Source organism: Scyliorhinus canicula, chromosome 14 (genome assembly GCF_902713615.1).
Source record: "Scyliorhinus canicula chromosome 14, sScyCan1.1, whole genome shotgun sequence".
Taxonomy (NCBI): Eukaryota; Metazoa; Chordata; class Chondrichthyes; order Carcharhiniformes; family Scyliorhinidae; genus Scyliorhinus; species Scyliorhinus canicula.
In genome coordinates, this window is record NC_052159.1 from 156,036,238 (window position 1) to 156,054,632 (window position 18,395).

Here is an 18,395-nt window from a genome sequence, read left to right on the forward strand (position 1 = left end):
GGCCTGTTCTGTGCTGTACTGTTCTATGTTCTATAATAGCTAGATCCCTCTGCACCTTAAAATCCTGAAGCTAGGGTCGCACGGTGGCGCAGTGGGTTAGCACGGTTGCCTCACGGTACCGAGGTCCCAGGTTCGATCCCGGCTCTGGGTCACTGTCCGTGTGGAGTTTGCACATTCTCCCCGTGTCTGCGTGGGTTTCGCCCCCACAACCCAAAAAGATGTGCAGGATAGGTGGATTGGCCACGCTAAATTGCCCCTTAATTGGAAAAAATGAATTGCATACTCGAAATTTATTTTTTAAAAACCTGAAGCTGTTCTCCATTTAAGTAATACTCTGCTTTTTTATTGTTCCTGCCAAAATGAACAACTTCACATTTTCGCACATTATATCCATTTGAAACCTCCTTGTGTCCTCTTCACAACATATTTTCCCACCTATCTTTTTGTCATCTGCAAATTTAGCTGTGTGCAGGTTAGGTGGATTGACCATGATCAATGCACGAGGATAGGGCGGTGGAGTGGGCCCAGGTGGGGCGCTCTTTTGAAGCGCAGTGCAGCCTTGATGGGCCGAATGGCCGCCTGCCGCATCCGTAATGATTCTGTGATTCTCTCTCTGCAGCTTTGTCCTTCTGGTGAATTTTCTCCATGTCTGTGGCTTCAGTTAGGAGTATGTTTCTGTTGAAAGCATCCTGATTATGCCTGGCAAAGTACTGCAGTGATTTGCCATTGCCCCCTGCAGTATGGCTGAACTGAAACTCTCCAGCTCGCCCTGCCTGCCCTTGGATGTATTGGAAGGATTCACAGGCCGATAATCGACCTGTTTGGCCACATTATTTTTTTTTTATTTATTTTTTTTTTTTTTTTTTTTTTTATAAATTTAGAATATCCAATTCATTTTTTCCAATTAAGGGGCAATTTAGCGTGGCCAATCCACCTACCCTGCACATCTTTGGGTTGTGGGGGTGAAACCCACGCAGACACGGGGAGAATGTGCAAACTCCTCACAGACAGTGACCCAGGGCCGGGATTCGAACCCGGGTCCTCAGTTGTTTGGCCACATTATGAACGCACTTTCTGTGGCCACCAAGCCACAAGTGGGACTTGAAACCGGAGCATCCCGGCCCAGAGTTAGGCACGCCACCCACTGCACCACAAGAACTCTTTAACCATCATCGTAACTTTACAATACTTGAATCAATTATCATACAAATAATATATATTTTTTTTAATTTAGAGTACCCAATTCATTTTTTCCAATTAAGGGACAATTTAGAGTGGCCAATCCACCTACCCTGCACATCTTTGGGTTGTGGGTGTGATACCCACGCAAGCATGGGGAGAATGTGCAAACTCCACACGGACAGTGACCCAGAGCCGGGATCGAACCTGGGACCTCGGCGCCGTGAGGCATCAGGGCTAACCCACTGTGCCACCGTGCTGCCCCAAATAATTTTCATTACAATATATGAGAAAACTTTCAGAGCTAAAGCAGTAAAAAATGTAAACCAAGCTCTTGGGTTCATTTCTCGAGGTGCTGGAATTCACAGGCGGAGCAGAATGAAAGTTTTGTTTGTCCACACTTCCAGCGATGGAGAAGATACAAAAAGTTTCACAATGATGATATCAGAATTTAGCAGAAAGATCACCAGGTTGTGTTTCTTTCTCTAGGATAGAGAAGGCTGGGCGGTGACCCGATAGAGGACTTTACACTAGGAACGATTTCTGTATGATAGATGTAGGGGGGATGTTTCCATTTATGGGGGATTCCAAAACTAGCGATTATAAATATATTGTCACTCATAAATCAAATAAGGAGTTCAGGAGAAATCACGTGGAGAGATTTCCCTGCCCCCCGCTCTGGTTCGTGGGGTTCCGACATCCACTGTGAGATCTGCAGACCTCTGCCACATGAAGGCCAGGTGGTGCTTGAAGCGGTAGATGGGATGTCTGAAGGTTTCTGTGCTGCCTTTGATGCCTCGACTTCGCCTGTGCACATTCCTGACAAAGTCTCTCGATGTGTTCGGTGCCTTTCCCAATGAACCTACCCCATTTTGCTCGGTCACAAACCAGGATCTCCCATGGGTCTGTGGGTATGTTTAACCATTTCAGAGATGCTTCAAGGTGTTGCCTTTCTTTTCTACTTGGTCTTTTCTGTGGCTCTGTTCCAATTAGGGTAATCAGTGAATTTGCCTTTTTTTCTATGCTATCTATGTCCAAATGCTTAGAGTCGCCAGGTATGGAATGGTACCACCACAAGTTTCAACTGGCTATCGATCAAAGAGCCAAACACCAGTTAGTTAATTCAATGTCAAGGGTACTTTATTTACACACAATTAGTTATGCAACATAAACACTACTAGTTAACTCACCTATCGACTAAGACAACCTGTACTTAACTTTGGGCACCTGGCTTAGGTCAGAAAATAGTGGCCGCTGTTCAATTCTGGATCTCTCGGGTTCGAAGGAGTAACTGCTGCTCAGCTGGGTTCGTACGTCTGGTAGCGGGCGTTGAACTTGGACTCGCTTCTGGTGTTGCTGCGATTGGCGATGACCGTGACCGGGGTACCAAGGCCAAAAGAGAGCAGACATGTGGCAAACTTCTTCTTATACTCGGGGGGGGTTTCACGCTCTTTTAGCCAATAAGTGGGCGGGGCTCTGGATGGCTGGGCATGTCCCAAAAGGTCACTGACCCCGTTGTTTGCATTTGCCTTGAACAGGGAGGGGCGCTGAAATGTCTGGGACTGTCCCGGTTGCTTGAGTACCAGTCCTTTGTTTTGGGGGAGATGGGCCATCAAATGTTAATCGGCCTGATTAACATGCTAATTGGACGGAGTTTCGATACCGTCTGGACTTTTGCTGACAAATATGCATTTCAGGCTCTGAGCCTGCCTGAGTCTTGGCTGGTCCATTTTACCTGCCAGGCTTTGCAAGTTTCCCTGTACCTAGTTGGAAGTGGCCATCCCAAATGGCTACAAAGGACATCCCTAAAGCATTTCTGCTGTCCTCCTGGGAATATCCTGTGCAGCCTAAATCCTGAATAGAGCAGTTGCTTCCAGAGTTTGGTGTCAGGCATGTGAACGACATGTTCCACTCACCAGAGCTTGTTCTGAGTGATTAATGTGTCGATGCTGGACAAGTTGACTCGGGAGAGGGCCTAGATCTCCTTTCTTGCCACCACATTTGGAGGATCTTGCAAAGACATCACTGGTGGCACTTCTCCAGTGCTTTGAGGATGCTACTGTAGGTTGTCCAAGTTTCCGATGCGTGCAAGAGCACAGGGGTCTCTGTTACCCGGTAAACCAGGACTTTAGGCTTGACTTTGAGATCCGGATCCTCAAATACATTTTTCCTCAGTCAGCTGAAGTCTGGAGCAAGCACTTTGGAGTTTATGATGACTTTCATTGTCCATGTCTGTTTTCATCAAGGTAAGGAAAATGGTCCAAGATCCTGCCATTGATCTGAATCAAATGGAAGGGGGGTGGGGGTGTGGTTTGCTGTTGGAAGAGGACATTAGTTTTCCAGGTGTTTAGTGAAATGCCACTTTTCATGTGCTTCACAGCACGAGTCAATAATGAATCGTATAATCCCTGCAGTCCAGAAGGAGACCATTCGGCCCATCGTGCATGCACCGGCCCTCCAAAAGAGAACCCCACCTAAGGCCCACTCACCCGCTCCATCCCTGTAACCCCCTTGCCCCACCTAACCTTTGAACACTAAAGGGCAATTTATCATGGCCAATCCACCTAATCTGCACATCTTTGGACTGCGGGAGGAAACCGGAGCACCCGGAGGAAACCCAGGCAGACACGGGGAGAACGTGCAGACTCCGTACAGTGACCCGAGGCCGGAATCGAACCTGGGGCCCTGGCGCTGTGAGGCAGCAGTGGTAACCACTGTGTCTCCGTGCCACCCCACCGTGCTGTCGGATGTGGAGTTCAGTTTCTGAGTAGGTGCACACACAAACGGCAGCTGCATACTGAAACCCTACGATTGAGTTAGGAGTTGTTTTGGTTTTGGGTTGAAGGTTGAACAGCTTCCGGCCTGTTCTGTAGATTTATCTCTACTCCTATGGGCAATTTGCAGGGGGTGCGGTGCAGTGTAGCAGTGAGGAAAATAGTGGGGAGAATATGGAACCTGATACAATGGGGAGTGGTTAAGGAGAATAACATTTAAAGGGATACATTTAAGGGGAAGCTGGGTAAGTTCACAAGGGAGATGAGAATAGAAGGGTATGCTTATAGGATAAGGTGATAAGGGATGGGTTTTGGAAGCTCATCAGAAGCCTGGGCCAATTAGGCAAGTTATGTTTCTGTGCTGTGAAATGCTCGGCAGTGGGCAACACGGTAGCATAGTGGTTAGCACTATGGCTTCACAGCTCCAGGGTCCCAGGTTCGATTCCCGGCTTGGGTCACTGTCTGTGCGGAGTCTGCACGTTCTCCCCGTGTCTGCGTGGGTTTCCTCCGGGTGCTCTGGTTTCTGCTCACAAGTACCGAAAGACGTGCTGGTAGCTAATTTGGACATTCTGAATTCTCCCTCAGTGTACCCGAACAGGGGCCGGAATGGGCTTTTCACAGTAACTTCATTGCAGTGTTAATGTGAGCCTACTTGTGACAACAATAAAGATTATTGAAACGAAAATTAAAAAATTATGTTAGTGCAGCACGGTGGCACAGTGGTTAGCACTTCTGCCGCACGGTGCCGAGGTCCCAGGTTCGATCCCGGCTCTGGGTCACTGTCCGTGTGGAGTTTGCACATTCTCCCCGTGTTTGCGTAGGTTTTGCCCCCACAACCCAAAGATGTGCAGGGTAGGTGGATTGGTCATACGAAATTGCCCCTTGATTGGAAAGAACTAATAGGATGCTCTAAACTTTTTTTTAAAATGATGTGGTGATGCCGGCACTGGACAGGGGTGGGGGGGGGGGGGGGGGGGGCACAGTAAGACGTCTCACAACTCTAGGTTAAAGACCATCAGGTTTATTTGAAATCACAAGCTTTCGGAGCGCAGCTCCTTCCGCAGGTGAAGTGGAGGCAGATCTGGGACTTCTTCCCTGCAATGAGATTTTAAAACAAAGCTCCGGTGTTATACCACAGAAATACCCAGGGCTAGTGCATTATCATTTTGCTTCCCAGCCCTTCAAATTCATTGTGTTCCCTTATGCTGCCAAGTAAAAATTAAAAGTTGGACCTTTATTCAGTACTAGATTTCTACAAACCTTTTAAAAAGGTTATTAATCAAAGGATTTACTTTTGGAGGGGTGGTTCGCAAGCTTTGAGGAGTTGAGGGAGATGTTTGGGTTTCTGCGTGAGGGGGGGTTTCAGTGTATGCAGGTGCGGAGCTTTGGCAGAAAGGTTTTTTCTACCTTTCCGATAGCGCCTGCCTCCTCTTTGTTGGAGTTGGTGCTGTCGGTAATGGGGTTGGAGGACGGGGTCATCTCGACGGGTTATAGGAGGATTTTGGAGGAGGATAAGGTGTCTAGAGATGGGATAACGGCCAAGTGGGAGAAGGAATTGGGGATGACGCTGGGGGAGTGGCTGCGGAGGGTGAATGCCTCAACTTTGTGTGCGAGGCTGGGTTCGATACAATTGAAGATGGTGCACAGGGCGCATTTGACAAAGTCAAGGATGAGCCGGCTGTTTGAGGGGGTCGAGGACACTTGCGAACGGTGGTAGAGTGGCCCGGCTAATCATGTGCACATGATCTGGTCTTGCCCGAAGGTGAAGAAATTTTGGGACGTCGTTTTTCGGCACCATGTCTCCGATCCTGCATGTGGATTTGGAGCAGGGTTCCCTGGGGGGGCAGATTTGGGGTGTCGGATCTGCCGGAGTTGTGGACGGGAGCGGAGGGGGGGGAAAGAGATGTTTTAGCCTCACAGGCAGGTCCTCTTGGGGTGGAGGTCAGCTTCTCCATCCTGCCCCTCGGCCTGGCAGGGGAATCTAAGGGAGTTCTTGCATCTTGAGAAGGTGAAATGTTCCCTAAGGGGGGGGGGGAATGGCTTCCACTAGAGGTGGGGCTTTGTTTATTTTGCATTTCTGAGAGCTAATTACTGTCAGCTGTCCGGGGGGGGGGGGGGGGGGGGGGGGGGTTGATGCAGGGTTTATTATATTTGGGGGTGCAATGGTTTTGTTTTGATTTGTAAAGTGTTAAAATGCGAAAAGTTTGAATAAAATTACCTGTTTAAAAAAAAGGTTACTAATTAAAATATTTCTAAGTCTAGAACAAGCAACGACTGTATGTACAGTATAACAGAGTTTTGGAGCAGCATGCTGGTGGTGAGGGCTATTGCCTGCACTCAAATGAGCCTGAAAAAATTAAAGCCGTGCATTTTTATATGGTGTAGAAATGTTAATTTAGTGTGAACAACTGCAATACATGAAATTCTATTTTATAGGTTGATCCATATGGGGATTTATGACTCAGACTGTATCAACACATCAGATCACCAGCCCGAGAAAGCCAGTGATGGAGCACAACTGTGGGTCATAAACTTCCCCAATAGCTTATTACAGAGCAAACCTAAAACAAATTTTGTTTTCAAACTGACAGCATTTAATTACAAACTTAACAAAAAACTTTCCCAACTCTTGAAGTGCCATTTACGTTCCAAATGTTGATTGCAAATCTCTGCTTAAGTAGGTGTTTAAGTGAAGATTTTAGAATTATTTGCATTTCTATACTCTGTTGAGCGTAAAGGCTACTTTGAGTAGGTGGCAGCTAAATAAGTTACCTGCTTGTAAAGTTAAATGTCATTCTAATAGGTGTGGACAAAAGTACTGGACCAGAATACGAGTATTAAAAGAATCTGTCTCAGTAGGAGAGTGACCTCTGTCTCTGCGTGACATAGTTTCCTTGATGATTTGTGTGTGAGAACAAGAATTCGAAAAGCTACTTGCCTGCTTTTAACTAACATTCAGTTGTTGTAAATGTGAAGCAAAGGCATTGGAATTTGAAATAAGGGAAAACCACATTTTTAATTTATTATGGACGAACACAAAGACTTCAGATGTTTTAAATAGTCCAACCTAAGTAGTGATAATAACTTAAACAAAGTTTAGAAACAGCTAATCCATGATTTACAAAAAATCATAGTTGGTTCATGCTTTTGAATGTGAAGACGTTGGGGTCAATATGAAGATATTTGCCATGTTGGAACAGAGTGATCTGAATGGGTATGCTTGTTGTAAACAGCCAGGATGAGCAAGCATATTGAGGATATAACTTAATAGTTCTGGATTTTGGGAATGCTGGACAGCTAAACAAAACCTCTATTTGTTTTGCTGAAGGATTGAACATACAAAATACAACTGGTGGTGCAACAGAGAGGAAATGCTGCAGTGTAAATCTAGAGTTTGTTACCCACAGAGGGAGCGAGTGTTCAAAGTGAAAAATGATCACAAAATAAATCTTCAGCATTGTTTTGGTTGGAACAAATTCATGCTATTTAAAATTCCTTTAATCCTGACCTTCCTTTGCGTCTGATTATACTTCAAGTTTTCAGATAGTTTTTTTTACATTTAAATAGTTCTCTTGGTAACACTTCAAGGATTTATTCATTTACCTGTCTGGGGACGTTGGAGAATAAAGATCAATTATTAACAAAATCTAACATTTCATTCAAATTGCTGCCACTTTATCCCATGTGTTTTAAGTGGGCCATCTGTCCAAACATCTCTCCATTTTTTTCTGATCATTTCCTCGACTTATTCATGAACCATGGGAGGGCCTGCTTTGTAGTCTCCATGTAGCTGGTCTTGTCAACCTCCACTGAATACTTCTATATGCTTGCATAACATATCTTTTCACGCTCTTGCAAATTCTCTGAAATCATTTCAGATGAATGACTGACTTCTCTAGTGCGCGTTTGTATGCAAAAACTGACCTCAGCTCCCACGAAACTGGCCACATTATTCTTGATCATTTTTGTGACTCCCTGCAATGGAAGTTATGACTAAGGATTTCTTAATGATCCTTTCACTGCATAGCTAAGCTACTTAAGATCAGAATTTACTTTCAGTGTAAGTCTCTCTTTTTTTTTAAATTCAAAGCCTATATCTGATCAACGACATTGTCAGATTATCAAATGTTAGAAGGTTGTGCGTCAATTAAACTTTTCTTACCTTGAAATGAAATGAAATGAAAATCGCTTATTGTCACAAGTAGGCTTCAAATTAAGTTACTGTGAAAAGCCCCTAGTCGCCACATTCCGGCGCCTGTCCGGGGAGGCTGGTACAGGAATTGAACTGTGCTGCTGGCCTGCCTTGGTCTGCTTTCACAGCCAGCGATTTAGCCCAGTGTGCTAAACCGGCCCCTTAAAAACAACTGTTTAAATTCCCTTCACGTTTATTTTAGAAAATATTTTATTAAGGCATTTATGACTTTAACACTTATAAACAGAAAGATCCGACAAAGACAGAAACCCCACAATAACATTGCCAACCCCCCCAAACACAGACCCCTACCAACATGGTCCATATATACACTCCGTCTGACCCTTCATTGGTTTTCCTACCCTTACTATTCCCTTCACTTTTAAAGGAATAAAACCTTGCGATATGAGAGGCATTTAAATAAAAGATCAATGAGCTAAACTTTAATTGATTTTTGGTAAGGTCTTGTATGGCTCCTGATTATTTTGCTTTATCCGTATCCATATTACGGAGATTGATGGCTGGGCTCGGCAGGAAAAAGAAAATAATTTATTTGTCACCTCGCTCTCAAGTTGCCCTCATCGAGATGTTGAACTATGGAAATTATATTTACTGTTTAATTTCTGTTGGAATCACATTATTATAATAGCTGGCACCATGATGGAAATGATATTATTGTTACGCTGTGTTTTGCAACACGGAAATAGATCATTCAGCCCAGCAGATCAATGCCTGTGTTTGTGCTGCACATGGATATCCTCCCATTCCTACTCCTTCTCACTCTGTCCTTTCTTTCTCCTGTTGGCCTTTCAGTTGAGATGTTGAACTGAGGCCCTTTAAGCCTCTATCAGGTGGACGCAAAGGTTCCCATTTTGAAGAAGGGATCAGGATTTACCCCTTGTTTCCTAATCGATTTCTAACCCTCAACCGATATCACTTACGGACTATCTGGTCATTATTGCATTCCCGTGTGTGGGAACTTGCTGTGTGCAGATTGGCTGCTGTGTCTCCCACATTACAAATGACCACCAGCATTTCATTGGCTAGGAAAGCATTTTGGACGTCCAGTGCTCTTGCAAGGTGACATATTAAATCCAAAGTTAAAACGAGATACTGGAGACCCGGAATAAAAACAGAGCGTGCTGGATTCAACAGGGTTGGCAGCACCTGTGGAATGAGACACAGAGTTTTGTTTCTTTTTTAAAAATAAATTTAGAGTACCCAATAATTTTTTCCAATTAAGGGGCAATTTAGCGTGGCCAATCCACCTAACCTGCACATCTTTGGGTTGTGGGGGCGAAACCCACGCAGACACGGGGAGAATGTGCAAACTCCACACGGACAGTGACCCAGGGCCGGGATTCGAACCCGGGTCCTCAGCGACGTAGGCAGCAATGCTAACCACTGTGCCACCGTGCTGCCCCCTCGAGACACAGAGTTAACATTTCAAGTTGTTGATGACTTTTTATTGGAAGCCTTTGTTTATTCAGATGACAAGTCGTAGTGGACTCGAAACATTAACTCTGGTTCTTTCAGGGCAGCACGGTGGCACAGTGGTTAGCCCTGTTGCCTCACGGCGCCGAGGTCCCAGGTTCGATCCCGGCTCTGGGCCATTGTCCATGTGGAGTTTGCACACTCTCCCCGTGTTTGCGTGGGTTTCGCCCCCACAACGCAAAGATGTGTAGGGTTGGTGGATTGGCCACGCTAAATTGCCCCTTAATTGGAAAAAATGAATTGGGTACTCTAACTTTATAAAAAAAGTAAAAAATAAAACTCTGCTACTTTCTCCACATATGCTGCATGACTTGCTGATTGTTTCCAGCACTTTGTTGATATTTTATATACATTCAGTTACTACTTCTTTTCTCTCTTCTCTTTCTTGCTCTCTTGAATTGTCTTTTGTGTTTTGCCTCTCTTTTACTCTTATTCTCTTTTAAAATTTATCATTCTCTTTTCTTTTTGTCCAATTTGCTGTCGTGCGTCAGTAAAAATTATAATCATTGTGATGGAAGCTGATACAGTTTGGAACAGCTCCGTGCTTTGCCTGAGCTTTGACTGAGCTTAAATGATTGCTGGGTCTCGAAATTCAGAACCGGAGGAGGTGCAAAGAAAGGATAAGTTCTCCGAGATAGAATAGTAAGAGATTGAGCTTCCAACGCCATTGCCCTTGAGCTGGCAACAGCCAACCAGCAGAAACCAGGCAGCACCAGGGTGGCAGTGTCAAGGTGCCAGCTGGGCACTGCCTAGATACCCGAGTTCCAGGGGGAGGGCTAGGGGGCCACCCTGCACTGACCCTGACCACCCGGGAGCCTCCATGGCCTGAGAGACCCCATGGGTGCCGTTGTGCCTGGTCCATGTTTGTGGGACCAGTACTGAACGGTGCCTGACTGCAGCCACGCTGAGAAGGCTGGTGGACCCTGGCAGAGCCTGGGTAAGCCTGCCTATGTAGGTTTAAAACCTTTGTTCACACCCCTTTTGGACAGGGTTTTGATTCCAACGCCTCGCAGGACTTGGGTATATCCCGCCTCGTAAAGGCTGCCGGAAGCCTGTGGTAGGCCTCTCACAGGACCTACCGACCGCATTACACTCCAGTGAGAGTGCAGCGTGACCGATTGATTGCGCCCACAGTCTCTTCCATGAGGGGCAACATCTCGCCAGCATCCACCCTGTCAATTCCCCTCAGCATCTTGCATGTTTCAATAAGATTACCTCTCATTCTTCTAAGCGCCAGTGGATGCTTACGCAACCTGTCCAACCTTCCCTCACCCCAGGAATCAGTCAGGTGAACTTTCTCTGAAATGCTTCTCATGCAATTATTATCCTTTTTCAAGTACGGGGACCAAAACTGAACACAGTATTCCAGATTTGCATTTGTATAGTGTCTTCCGCAGCATCAGGATGTTCCAGTGCATATTGCAGCTGATGAAGTACATCCTGAAATATAGTCACTGTTGCAATGTAGAGAATATGGCACAGCAAGTTCCCACAAACAGCATATGATAATGACCAAGTAATCTGTTTAGCGGTGATGCAGCAGGGTATTTATTGTGGGGTTGGGCTCCTCGGCTCTGCATTCAGTTGAGTTCTTGACTGGCAGGGTTTCCCCAGGATCAGTTTCCCCAAGTGCAACCTGTGAGGGAGCTGGCTGTTCCAGGACAAAGTAATGTCAGAGTGGGGGTCTGAGGTGGGTGTTTGGCCCCCTACTTTCATTTGCAAAGATGCTAACATCTGCATCATTTATAGGGAAAGAACCCCTCTTCGTCAATGCCCAAGATCACTTCTGACCCACTTCCAGTCGGAAATGTACTTGTGCATCTTGTCTGCTGGTTTGGGGTGTAATTGTGCCGTGCCTGAAATTAGGGACGTGCACCCCAATTTCTAGGTCCTGATTGATCCTTGTCTCTGCTCATTTGCTGGCGAGACCCTCATCCATACTTTTGCTGTCTCTAGATTTTACTATTCCAATGCTCGCCTGGCCTGTCCCTCATCTTCCACCCTCATTAAACTCAAACTCATGAAAAACTCTGCTGCCTGTATCCTAACTCGCACCAAGTCCCATTCCTCTATCACCCCTGGTCTCGCAGACCTACACTGACCTGGGATCCGGCCATTTCCCAACTTTAAAATTCCCATACTCCGATACGATGGCACAGTGGTTAGCACTGTCGCTTCACAGCGACAGGGATCTCGGTTCAATTCCGGCCTTGGGTGACTGTCTCTGTCTGCGTGGGTTTCCTCCGGGTGCTCCAGTTTCCTCACACAGTCCAAAGGTACGTGGGTTAACTGGGGTTATGGGGATGGAGCGTGGGAGAGGGCCTAGGGATGGTGCTCTTTCAGAGGGTCAGTGCAGACTTGATGGGCCGAATAGCCTCCTTCGGCACTGTAGGAATTCTATGGTTCCTGTTTAAGCCTCCCTCCATGCCCTCACCCCTTTTTATCACTGCAACCTCCTCCAGCCCTTCAGCTCTCTGAGGTCTCTACGCTGCACCAATTCTGCTACATTCCTGATCTCCTCTGCACCATCATTACCAGTTATACATTCAGCTGTGGAATTCCCTTCCTAAACCTCTCTACATCTCTCTCTCTCTCTCATCCCGGCTCGGGACCTGCGTGGGTGGGGAGCTGTGCAGGGTAGGTGGATTGGCCTCTTAATTGGAAAAAAATAATTTTAAAACAAAAAAAAAATTAAGGCATAATATAAATGCAAGTTGCTATTCTTCACGGTGCCTGCAAGCAGTTAACGTTTTTCAACCAGGTAAAAAGAAAGAACCCACTTTTGAAACTTGTTTTCGTGACATTGACAAAATCGTAAGGAATAATCTCTTTGAACTCGACATTGAATAAATGTTCTGCATATTACAGATGAATTGTTTGGCCCCTGGAGTTTCTCTTGTTTAAAATTTCAACAAAAAATAGTCACTGCACCGTGGGGTGGAACTTTAACAAGCAGAGTTTACATTTGGGCAGTTCATGCGTGGGTAGGTCATGTCGTTGTCCGAAAGGCATCGCTGTGTTGCAATAAAAATTTAGTCTGTTTGTATGAGGTGTGTTTGTAATCTTATGATATTTTTTAAAAATTAAAGAAATCAATAGTCAATGCCTGCTAAGCAATCGATTGAACAAATGATTGCAGTGTTCAATCTTGTCTGCTCCAATTCTAACCCTTTTTAATGCACATTTCTTCAGCAGTGTAATACCAAATGGTTCCAGCTTTTAAAAATAGCCAAACCTTTTGAAATGCATTTGGTAAAATGGAACCACTGGTTATATGTCTGAAATAATTTTGTTATACTGATTGCTTGTGATTTGTGTGCTTTGCAAAGGTGTAAAACACTGATTTTATGTAATATTATGGCTTTAATGGTATTGTGTACCATGTATTGTTGTTAAGTTGACATCTCAGTAGGAACGTCTCTTCTGTTGACCTCAAGCTAAGGCAGAAGATTGGTGCAAAAACTAATTAAGCTATTAAAGTAATAGCTGGTGATGCTGGGCCAAATCCTACTCTGGGCTGGTTTAGCACACTGGACTAAATTGTTGTCTGTGAAAGCAGACCAAGGCAGGCCAGCAGCACGGTTCAATTCCCGTACCAGCCTCCCCGAACAGGCGCCGGAATGTGGTGACTAGGGGATTTTCACAGTATCTTCATTGAAGCCTACTCGTGACAATAAGCGATTTTCGTTTCATTTCATTCTTATGGACAATTTGAGTTCTTATTGGCTTAATTTGTGCGTGAATATGGTACAAAGAGGCACAGCATCAGTTTTTAACAGAATCTGGGCCATAATTGGAAAATATATTTCTGTGAGCAACCTTTGCGAGATATGAGTGTTCAGCGACGAGGTGCTGAGGATGAAGTTAAGATCAAGATCAGCCATAGTCAAATCCAATGGCTGAATGGGCTGGAGGGGCAGAATGACCTCCCACTGTTCGTACGTTCCAAACAGATTGTGTAGAATGGTTTCACTTTGAAGCAGAATAGTAGATCTAATGTGTATTACTACTGGCGATCCTAGTATAATCCAAAATTCTGAATGATTAATGATTCTGCAACTGCATGAGAGCACTAGCTTTATGCCTGCCTTATCCAGGGTTTGCAGTATATTAAGCACTTGGAGTAAGGTTTCTCTGAGCACCATCAATTGATAAATGTGTTGCTTTGCCCGTAACAGCAATTGCATTACTATCCCAATACCCGGGGTATGTATTTTTGTACCTTCTAAAATAAATTCGATAAAAATTCTGTCATGATATGCAAACACGCAACCAATGAACACTCAGAATAGGACACAACCAATGGGCAGTCAGGAAACTCCGAGGTGGCATCACCACAAGGGGGCATGACATAAACACTATAAAAGGGATGAGGCACTTACACCCTGTCTCTTTCCACAGACAGACATCTAGAGAGGTAGACAGGGTTGATCAGCAGCAACACACCCCTGCACGTGGCTTAGAGCAAGCTGGTACACTTAGACTGAGTTACTACAGTTAGATTAGCAGAGAGTCGAACTCATTTGAGAACTGTGTTAATAGTTCAATAAACACGTTGAACTCACTTCAGAGTCGGGAGCATCCTTTAGTTAAGACTGCATCAAGTAGCAGCCTGTGTTATCCGAAGCAGCAGACCACAACAGATTCTACCCAGAGAGTGGTTAGACCGTAGAACTTGCAACCGTATGGAATGATTGAGGCCAATAGTATAGATACATTTGTGCGAACGGTTGGTAAATACATGAGGGAGAAAGGGATAGAAGGTTAATTCGATAGGATGAAGAGAGAGGTTTGTGTGGAACATAAACAGCAGCACGGACTAGTCGGCCGAATGGTCTGTTTCTGCGCTGTACGTTCCATGTAAAATTTTCTTTGCTTTTCACGTGTCTTCAAGTTCTCGAAAAAGTATTTTCCATAAGACACTGCTGCTTACTACCATGAAGTAAATGATCAGAGTAGTTCTTGAATAAAATCCAGAATTGCATTCTTTTTTATTTTTGTGGTGCGGAAATGCTTTTGGTCTTGAAAGAGTTGGCTGAAAATGATGTTAACTGCTGCAATTTGTTTCTTTTGATTCATACATTATATTTGATCTCAATGTCGAAATACTCCAACAAAACTATAATGGAGATAATTGCCAGAGTCAAACACGTACAAGTTAATGATAAGAATTTTACAAGCACATTTTCCAGCAATATCACTTATAACATTTGATTTTTTTTTAAACGGACGACTTGTTCTCATGGGGAGAGCATGTTTTGTTTTGTTTTGTGTGCAAGCTCCTTTCAAGTTTGCAGGTCTGGTGATGAAAGAGCAATTTCTTTCAATTTGGGCAGAAAACGTTTCAAAAACGTTCACTGGTTGATCGTTAATAAAATAAGTCTCAAATTCGAGTGACACTTTAATAATTGAATGCCTTTAATATATCGCTGTGATCCAAGTTTACTGAGCACATCTATTTCATCTTTTAGAAATAAAATGTTCTTCGTTCTTGCATCTGCAGGATTCCTGCTGCTAAACAAGACCAGAAGAGCTGGGAGCTGTCAGTACAGCTGGATGATGGGGTGCATTCTGTTACTGTCTCACGATCGGGGTCATCATACAATGTAAGCTTGAAACAATATCTCTGCCTTTTAAACCTAATATAAAGTTGCTAACGCAGCGCATTGTTTGCTGTCAACCTTCTTCAAGTGTGCTGCAAATTACAACTGCAGTTTATTGCTGAACAACACGTCATTGTTAGCGTCTTGCAGACAGACGCCCGATTCTCGTTTTACTTAGAGACAGCCACTTTCCCCAGACTCTGACCGTAAGCTAAATTCATGATTCCGTTGCAGTACTGCGGGGGGAAAAGAACACTTCAGGCTTTACATGATACCGAGCATAGTTTTCCACTTTCAAAGCTTGCGTTGGCAACATTATTTTAATTGAACATGTAATGCTTATCATTTGAATGTAGTTAAAATGCAAAAGGGGTTAGTTTTGCGGCACGATTGACGTCAGCGTGGTCTCATGTTTAAGGCCCGGTTGCGCGTCTGATTGACTGGACATAAGTTGAGAAAGCTAATGCTTGGGACCTCTTTTTAAGATGCGACTGGCTCACATGGATTTAATTAGTAGGTCATGTTGCCAACATGTCCATGTCCCACTACAGATTTCTCATTTCAGTCACCCATAACTAGAAATAGCTCACTTCAAATAGGCCTCTTCAAAGGAGGTTTTAGGGTTCAGGATTTTACTGGTGGTTTGATGTCTGATTCCTTTTTACTGAGGAAGGCTGTGTGTTTGTTCAACTGCTTTTATGGGGAAAACATCTTCTCTGTTTGACTGTCGAATATCCTCCTGTAATAACATCAGCCATTGGTCCCTCTTCTTGTTCTGTGGACCAGATCCCAGAGCATTAAAATGTAGGAGTTGTACCGCAGCATCTCATTAATCTAGTTACCATAAATAACATATTTTTAATAAAAAGTTATGCGGTCCTTTGAAGCCCATTTACAGAAAAGTCACTCCCCCGCAGCTCAGTTGCCAATTTGTTTTATGAATCCTAGATTATATTGTCATTGCTTTGGGGCAGCACGCTGGCCTAGTGGTTAGCACAACCGCTTCACGGCCAGGTTCGATCCCGGCTCTGGGTCACTGTCCGTGTGGAGTTTGCACATTCTCCCCGTGACTGCGTGGGTTTCGCCCCCACAATCCAAAAATGTGCCGAGTAGGTGGATTGGCCACACTAAATTGCCCCTTAATTGGAAAAAATAATTGGGTAATCTAAAATTTATTTAAAAAAAAATATATATATTGTCATTGCTTTTACACTTTAGGACACCGTCATATTGTGAAAGGAGTCATATGAAATGAAATGAAATGAAAATCGCTTATTGTCACGAGTAGGCTTCAATGAAGTTACTGTGAAAAGCCCCTAGTCGCCACATTCCGGCGCCTGTCCGGGGAGGCTGGTACGGGAATCGAACCGTGCTGCTGGCCTGCTTGGTCTGCTTTAAAAGCCAGCGATTTAGCCCAGTGAGCTAAACCAGCCCCTAGATATAAATAGAAGCCTATATTTCTATACAATATATAGTATATATATATATATATATAGTACTTAGACTCCTTCTTCCCATGTTCCCCAGTAATCTTTCACCCCAGTCCAGGATATGTGGATTTTGCTTTTGCAATGAAATTCAGTCTGTTCTATAACAGGGAAAAGTTTGTTCTAGACCATTTACTCGGTTCTTTCTAGAAACAGATAACCCACTATTACATCCTGTAGATGCACATTGTGCTCGGTTGGGCTTGCCAGAGTCTTCAAGTGGGGGTTTCATCTTTGTGTCCAAATCTCTCCATAGCCTTGCTTTTCACTGATATTAACCTCACCTACAATCCTTCGAGATCTCTGCATTCCGCTCCCCACTATCCTGGCCTCTTGTACAACCCAGATATTAATCATTCTACCATTGGTGGCTGTGTCTTCAGCAGCGGAGGCCCCAAGCCCTGAAATTCCCTCTTCAAACATCTCCACCTCTCTCTCTCCTCCTTTAAGATGTTCCTTATGAGGGCGGCACGTGGCGCAGCGGGTTAGCGCTGAGACTACGGCGCTGAGGACCCGGGTTCGAATCCCGGGCCTTGGTTCACTGTCCGTGTGGAGTTTGCACGTTCTTCCCGTGTCTGCGTGGGTTTCACCCCCACAACCCAAAGATGTGCAGGGTAGGGGGATTTGCCTCGCTAAATTGCCCCTTAATTGGGGGGAAAAAAAAAATTGGGTACTCTAAAAATTTATTTGAAAAAAAGATGTTCCTTAAACCCTACTTCTTTCCCCGTGTTTGCATGGGTCTCACCCCCACAACCCAAAAGACATGCAGGGTAGGTGAATCGGCCATTAAATTGCCCCATAATTGGGGGACAAAATGAATTGGATACTTAAAAAAAAACCCTCCCCCTTTGACCAAGCTTTTGTTCATCCGTCCCAATATCTTCTGTGGCTCAGTGTCAAATGTTGTTTGCAAAGTTTTGGTGAAACACTTTTGCACATGGTATTACTTTTGGAGGGCTATACAAATGCAAGTTGTTGTTGGAAAACTAATTGGTGCCTTTAACGTAATGGCAAAATCTTAGCTTTGAGCTGTGTTGTGATTTGCAGAGACTCTGGGTCAGGTACAAAATCAAGTGTGAACGCTGAAGCGTTTTCAGAAAGCAATTTACATCAAATCAATGCCGGGCATTCAGCCTGGCTCCTTGCCATTGGTGCTGCACCTACCATCAGAAAAACACTGCTGCCACCCAGTGGCCCTGTGAAAGAAACTCAACCCCACTCAATAAACCAACAGTAACAGCATTAGACAAGGCCCTGGCTTGGGCCATCACACACCTGGACTTAGAATGGGCCTATATCTTGAGTAGAATGGGTAGGTGTTCTCCCGAGTAGAGACGACATGATCGCATTGAAAATTTATAAGATTCTGAGAGAGTTTGGCAGGATAAATACAGAGAGTCCAGAACTAGGAGTAAAAGTCTAGAACTAGGGGCAAGAGTCTAGAACTAGGGGTAAGAGTCTAGAACGAGGGGTGACAGGTCTCAGGATAAGGGGTCGGCCACTTAAGACTGAGTTGGGGTGAGATTTTAACACTCAAAAGGTTGTGAATCTTCTACCTCACAGGCTGTGGATACTCGGTCAATAAGTATATTTAAAATTGAGATTTGTAGTTTTTTGAACATCAATGGAAATGGCAATAGGCAGGAGAGCGGAGTTGGGGTAGTAG

General features: G+C 44.6%; 1 protein-coding gene across 5 annotated transcripts in view; it reads left to right on the top strand.

Annotated features, from left to right (window-relative positions):
• Window positions 1-18,395, top strand: part of pcca (propionyl-CoA carboxylase subunit alpha) — a 399,162-nt gene that overhangs the window by 222,427 nt on the left and 158,340 nt on the right. For all 5 annotated transcript variants that reach the window (XM_038817962.1, XM_038817964.1, XM_038817963.1 and 2 more), the window contains one exon: window positions 15,143-15,245. In XM_038817962.1, coding sequence (XP_038673890.1) covers window positions 15,143-15,245 — 103 coding nt within the window. The remainder of the gene's footprint in view (window positions 1-15,142; window positions 15,246-18,395) is intronic.